The sequence below is a fragment of the Branchiostoma floridae genome, chromosome 4 (genome assembly GCF_000003815.2).
Source record: "Branchiostoma floridae strain S238N-H82 chromosome 4, Bfl_VNyyK, whole genome shotgun sequence".
In the NCBI taxonomy this organism is placed as follows: domain Eukaryota; kingdom Metazoa; phylum Chordata; class Leptocardii; order Amphioxiformes; family Branchiostomatidae; genus Branchiostoma; species Branchiostoma floridae.
The window spans coordinates 11897099-11904340 of record NC_049982.1 but is presented as its reverse complement, the minus strand read 5'-3'; the positions used below and the strand labels follow the sequence as shown (position 1 = coordinate 11904340).

The 7242-nt window shown below is 41.6% G+C and overlaps 1 protein-coding gene across 1 annotated transcript in view; it reads left to right on the top strand.

The window, feature by feature from the left end:
- The window catches only part of LOC118413579 (aryl hydrocarbon receptor nuclear translocator homolog), a 15726-nt gene that overhangs the window by 3880 nt on the left and 4604 nt on the right, over nt 1-7242 (top strand). Inside the window, exons 2-3 of the mRNA XM_035817106.1 lie at nt 1629-1786; nt 6056-6393. Of these exons, the coding sequence (XP_035672999.1) occupies nt 1629-1786; nt 6056-6393 (496 nt within the window). The remainder of the gene's footprint in view (nt 1-1628; nt 1787-6055; nt 6394-7242) is intronic.

The following is a 7242-nucleotide window of genomic DNA, read 5'->3' as shown; positions in this document are numbered from 1 at the left end:
GAGTGCAGGTATGCAGACAAAAAGTATCTCGAGCCCTGACTGTAAAATTTAATTTTTAAGATTTGATTAGCACAAATTTAAAACCCCGCAAGATAAATGCATTTGATTTTGTTACAGATCACCAAAAAATGCCATGTCCTGTGTATGCTGTCCTTTTCACTGTAACTTCAGCACCTGTTTGATTATTTCAGGTGGGACGTAAAGCTGGCATGCCTGTATATGGATGGGGAAGCCTCAAAACACCCTACGCACAAATGTGAAATGTAAAGATCCATTCATCTGTTTGAAATTTGGGTGAGATGGTACCTATTAACTGTACATGTATGAATCGGCCTCTTCAACCTGTCTCCTAAACAAAGAAAAGAATTCGAAAGTATTGTCGTGTCCATTAAAATGGGACAACAAGGTCGTCCTTAGTCCAGCCAGTGAGGTATTCAGTATAGCCCTGTGGAATTGCTTTGTAGATGAGGAACACGCTCGCCTGAGATTATGCATTTCCTCGGTAAAACTTGTAAATATCTGGACATGGCGGTTAAAACATGTTTGCTGTCAGGATTATCAGTTGTCGCCACGGAAGCATCCGCAGGCGAGAAGTCAGTTGAAGTTTTGTTGGTTGTTTATGCGATTCGTGCAAGATAAAAGAAACAGTCCCACTCTAAACTAACCCGGACTCAGTACCTTTGCCTGTACGTAAGGTGCCATCCGGGGTTGGCATCGGTGAAAGTTGCTTGCTCATAGAGCTCTGAGGCTAAAAGCTATTCGAAGATGTACCGAGTGATGAAAAACTGGTATGACATTGCCTCTGTATCTAGCTTACCTAGCTTACAGCACTGCATCGTCTAGTTTTCACCGTGCTATGGTTGTTAGAGGGAATAGCAGATATTCTTCGTAGCAATCTATCAATTTGTGATTTAGATTTTCTATGTGATAACTATGAAGCTATAGTACCAGTTTTTTATATCAACGTCATAGTGGGTAGTAGATAACAGCTCTATACATGGATTTATTTTTGGCACAGCCTAGTGGTGAGTTGAGAGGTTGGTGTTGTGTGTACGGGCTTCCGGACAAACTTCGCAATATTTGTACCGGGCAAAAGATAAACAGCTCGGCGTTCACCATTTAACGCAGTGCCGACTACATGTAGTACGTACATGGAACGGCGGCCATGTCTGAGCAATCAATACTGCCATGTCGCAGCGCTTATGTATGAATACCGAAATGGAACGAATGGCTGGATGATTTAACAGTGGATACATGTTGTGCAAACGTATGTATCAATGCTCTACATGTTGCATTTGACTTGTTGACACTTAGAAGCACAGTTTGGCTCACCCCGTGGCTTTCTAACGCCGTAGATGTTATTGATATGGTTAAGTAAAGTTTTGATGACATTAGAATCCCTAAAGTCTGTACATATTCTGTTACCGATTACAGAAGTTAGTGTTGTCTTTTCCCCAGCGTAAATGCTGAACAGTTTGTTCGCACTGTCTATCACATTTACGTTTTGTAGCCTCACACCACAGAGTTTATTCCTGAGCAGGGGTCGGTTGGGAAAAGGTACCACTCCATACGTCGAAGGGATTTAGCTAAAACCTGCATATAAAGACTTTTTCTGTTGTGTTTTACAGCTTCAAGTCGAAGCGGTACAGGGACAAGCATCGTGAGCAGATCAAGGCCATGGAGGCGCTGTTACCGGTGGACCGGGCCACCCTGCAGAGGAAACTGGACTCACAGACTGTCTTCCGTCTGGTCATAGCCTACTTCCGTACCAAGATCTTCTTCCAAGGTAAAACACAAGGGATACTATAGGGCTTTATACATTGTATCTATGAAAGAAAGTAGCTTATCGGTTGCAGAAATTACATCTTTTTCCATTGTAAAACACATGGGACACTATAGGGCTTTATATATTGTATCTATGAAAGAGAGTAGCTCATCGATTGCAGAAATAAGTCGTAGTACATTGTTCTCAACATTGTAAAAACTATCATCAAGCTATGAACCACACTCAAGTCGACAGTACAGACAAGGTGGTGATATAACGAACGACTGTTATACCGGTTATATTGATACAGATACAGTCTTGCAAATAGAAATATGCACAATTTTAAATTTTATTGAAACTCATAGCAAATCACCAATCCCTTAAAAAAAAAACTCAGTTTTACAAACTTGACAAATACGCTATGGTGTGTCTTTAATTCTTGGCCGAATATTCATGGTTAAAAATAATAGAGCCTGTCAATGCTTGTGTCCCTGTAGCCTGTTTAGTAACCCTATTGGTATTAGTGTTTATTTGACCCTCTAGAGAACTGTCCACAGATGTAGTTCTCCCTAATCATTGCATGACCACAGTTAGCTTGCATGGCGTGATGCTAGAGCTCTTAAGTGCTTGGAAAGAAAATGCATCAGATGTAATCCTTACAGACTTACGTTTATGTGTAAAAACGTGTTAATCCCAAAATGGTTCTAATTGTATTTATGATCAGTTGATCTATTTTTCACTACAACTGTTTCGACTATAATGGGGTTAATGAATTTCCTTCTGGTAAAAATGGGCTTGCGGGGATGTTGGGCCATTTTTACCATAACGAATGTCTTACCTGGTAAAAAAAATGGATCAAAGTTTTATGCCCATCATTAGTACATCTTACTCTAGTTAGCACGTTTTTCCAAAACAACAAATCTCAGGACTAAAATCATGTCCTGGTCGGTAACTTTTGTATGTAGCATTTTATTTCTAAGAGAAGGTTTTACCATATGACGCAATCATCGTATATGTATCAACAGAAGTTGTTTGAATCTACACGCACCTTACAACAGACTGAAGAACGTTTGACATCATGCGAAGTCAGTCTGGATTACACTGACAAACTGCGAACTCAATCGTTTCCGAAAGTTGTGTCAAATTATTTCTTTCAGTTTACATTCCATAAGTGGAACATATGTTAAATATTGGGATACAACCCTGCGAAAACACCGCTGAAGAGGGTTGGTTATGGGTACGTGCGCTGTTTCAGCCCGCACAGGACGATAAGCCAAAGTGGTTTGTTTCTCAGATATGCAGTCACTGATTATAGCTGTCGTCTGGAGAACTACATGCTTCTTACTCAAAGATTGAAGATGCAGGCAGAATTTTTCAGCGTACTTCGCTACATTCAAGAACAATGTTTGGTTTGATCTGATTTGGAACGAAATTCAAAAGCGCAATGAAATAAATGACCCGTCGATGAAGGTGAGACATCCAGGTTATAAGATACGCCCAAATGCAGTTACTCAAGCAATTGACATTTCAGATAGAATTCACTACCTTTTGTCAGTGACACTTCGTCAGTTTTAGCCGCTTCAATCGCCTTTTGATAGACTACGTTGGGAATCATAGCTGTTGTGCGTGTGTGTGGTAAAAGTGTGTTGATGCTACCTGAAACGTCTGACCGTTTCCAAAACCATATCCAGTTGCTTGTGTATCTGCTATTTGGTTTATCTTATAACTTAACTTAACTCACCTGGACGTCTAACCTTCATCGACGAAGAAAGAATGGTTCAATTTTCATAACGACTATTCAAATTACGGTGAAATGTACTGTGACAGGGTAAATCAGACATTATTTCCCTCTAAGAAATAGTTTCATACCAGCGCTTCAAATGTATAATTTTGCATTCAGAATCCATATACAACTGTAACTCCATTTGAATGCTTTGTGCGCTTCTTCGTTTTAACATTTGAACAGCTTTGCTGATAGTCTTCTAAAATATACTATTGTCTTAGCAGATTTGGATAAGTATCCTATGATGACTTGAAAACCTTCTTGGGCAATAAATGAACAAAGGATTTGCCAGACCCTGTCCTCATTGAGGTCTGTTTGGGGGCGATGCTATGGCAAAAACCGAAACAAACTTCCACAGATGTGCGTTTGTTCTAATTTGGCTTCTTGTGATTGCGCATGAAGAACACTTTCAAGCTTTCGGCTCCGCCATCTTGACTCTAAAGTGCCCGCTGAAGTAGAGATTTCCCACCGAGTTTGTTGTGTTGTATACACGTGGACACTGTGTCTTGGGGTCGAAGGAGGTGCTAACCTGGCTAAGAAACCGTTTCTATCAAGTCAAATCTTTAACATAATGTCTTATTTTTATGTTCTCATAAGATGATTCACAATTACAAGATCTAGAATTCGTCAATTCCGTAGGCTTTAGCAGAAGGAACACTCAGGCACCCTTTACAAATGTTATGCCTGCTATAAATGAAGAAAGGTCAGTTCTTACGATCGCATCTATCAAAGGTTAGGACATGGTGTAAGGCGGGAACGTTCTTTATATGGTTTAAACAGTGATTTTGACCAGTCATGGCTTATATAAGCTTAAGCTATCTAGCCAGGGGTCTTTATTTGTGAATATTTGTGTTACTAGGTGAGATAGCTGTCTCTGGGTGCCGCTAGTCAGCCCTTACAATTCCACCACTGTATTAAATCGCCATTAGGGCAATCTGCCGATACCACAGTCATGTTTCTACATCCAACACGGAAGGAGTCTGTTATTATGTTTGGCGAGTTATCACAGCAGCAATTTTGACACTTGATCTTCAGATTTGGGAGGGACTTTATCGGGAAATTAAAGTTTCCACGGGTGAAGTCAGAAGTAACCACAAGGCCGGCTTGTATCTCATTCTGGTCCCTGCCTTTTGGAGAGTGACGCAATAATGTCCATTCAAACTAGTAAAACGCCTAGCTACCATGGACAGCGTTTGATAATGGTTACAAAGTTTGTGTCGGGGGTGTTTTGAACATTTGAATGACCCCCAGACTGTTTCCCAGCTTTTTGCACCTGTGTGTGCATTTTTGACACATTTTTCTCTACACCGCAGTTGACACAAAAGTAACTGCGCGGGGTTAATAAAAGGGCTGATCGATAAGATAGCAATATTGTCCCATACTTGGGTCACCACGGTGGACAAAAATCCTGTGGGATAAACAACTCCGACTAGAATTTATCCGCGGTACGATAATATTTGAAGTAGAGGAAAACATGTGCAGGGCCAATCCGTACACAGGGTGAACAGGGGGTAACAGGTGGCCATGCTTCCCGGGCGCGATGCGCGGACGGCGGGCCTGCTACCCTGACAATCCGGCCTGCAAAGTGCTCAATTATGGCACCTTTTTGTAACGCCAGTAATCTGGACAGTCTATTCCCAGCCCGACTCTACAAACACGGTGTTGACATTTCATTCTATTGTAGACAGTGGGAAATGGAATTGGTATCGATCGGTGTACGTTTTAGAGCGCGGAGTTACCGAAACTTTGCACCGCTGGCTACCATTTCTAATGTCTGGTAGCCCAGTGCGCATGGCAGTAACCATGTGGCTGCTGTTCACTATGCCAATGTCACACAGTGGGTCTACTGCAAAGTTACGGAGTAGTGTACATGTAACCCAATGCTTCGCTGATTTTGGATTTAGCAATGAAACTACAGCACAGTCTGGTAAAAATTTCTAATGCATTTACAGGAATGTGGATTGAAAGTAATTAAGACATGCGCTTTGGACCAGCTTAGCGGATTTTACGAACAGCATGTCTAAAATCTGCCAGTAACAAGAAGAAGAGACATCATGGTTAAGTGAATTTCATTGGGTCCAACAATCATCATGAATACGTATACATTGATAGCATTCATGTCAGTCGACTGTCTGGTAGGGACTCTATATAAATGCAGTTTGATCGACAACGACGGAGTCCACTGTTTGAAATATCCGTGTATCCCCCCTAAACGAAAAGGAAATTTTCGCAAACTTTCCCAATTTCTTTCATAAAATTTTAGACAAGATATAAGACGATCATAGGTTCTCTCAGAATGCTTACATTTTGTACAGAATTGATATGTACAATCTATTTGTGGTCAGCATAAGATAAGTAAAGTTCCCCCTGGAACTGCAGCAGAACTTCCGGTATTGTCCTATTTGTCTGACACACGAATCTCATCTTTAGATAGTCACATTTTACAAATTCATTAATCAGCAGTCTCTAAATACATAGAAATATTCATTCGACTTTTCTTCTTTAAGCTGCTGGATTTTCCCGCCACGACACAGCAGTGCCACCGACAGACAGAGAAAATGATGCCTCATCCTCACGCGCAGTGGAGGAGAACAAGAGAACCACTCAGGATGGCGCAGAGGACACGGGCTGTAGTAAAACTGACGTGTACGTGGGAGAGGAGCATACAATACAGGTGGATGTGCCCTGCATCTCATTTGTAGTTACGTACACGCATTACATGGTGATCTACACTGATTGCGGTAGGGTCCTGCTCTCTGTCCGTTCAGCACCAAGGACAGTATCTAGCTATGCATGTATGATGTATTCCCGTACTATACAAAAACAGGACTCAGACACAGGTACACACACACACACACACACACACACACACACACACACACACACACACACACACACACACACACACACCACACACACACACACACACACACACACACACACACGCACACACACATACACATACGACGTACAGACTATCATGATACACCAAATATGATGAAGTGGTGCATGGCGTCGATTGCAGTTGTAACCTCAGTTCTAAAGTCAAGACACGGACGAGAAGGAATAGAAGTGGATACTTCAGTGGCTCTTATAAAAGTAGATTATCAAAAATCATCAAAAATAGTTGTGATCCCAGTGTCATTCTTCTGGGGTGAAAACGCCCGTCTCTTAGAAGAGCACAAGGTCGAGATTTTTATTTGTTAGCGGATTTTGATTTTTCCGATGAGAACAAAATAAATACGAAATGTGACCATGTCTTCAGATCGTGTATCCTCGATGTCAAAGGTGATAAAAGTTTTCCCTGCTGAATTTGACGGACATGACGAAGCAATTATTCCAGCTCAATATATTTGCATTCATGTCTAATATCGCGCTAGATTTGCACGCGACATCACAAATACGAATGTATATATGCCCAGCTGGCCTGATAATCAGCTATGACATCACTTTTAGTCTGATAACGGTGACAGCTGATGACTTTGAAGTCGTGCCTATCTGATAGTAATTAATGTAATGACCATGACTCCATCGGACTGCTACCGCCGCCTACCCAGTCGGCGCCGTCCCCGGGTCGTTTGGAGCGACCGTCTCGCGAGTGCCTATTCTCCAAGCAGGGGTTATGCTACGGCTTTTATAAGGTCCTGTAAGTGTTTTTGTTGGGCTGTCCATTTTGTTATGTTTTCTTTCTTTG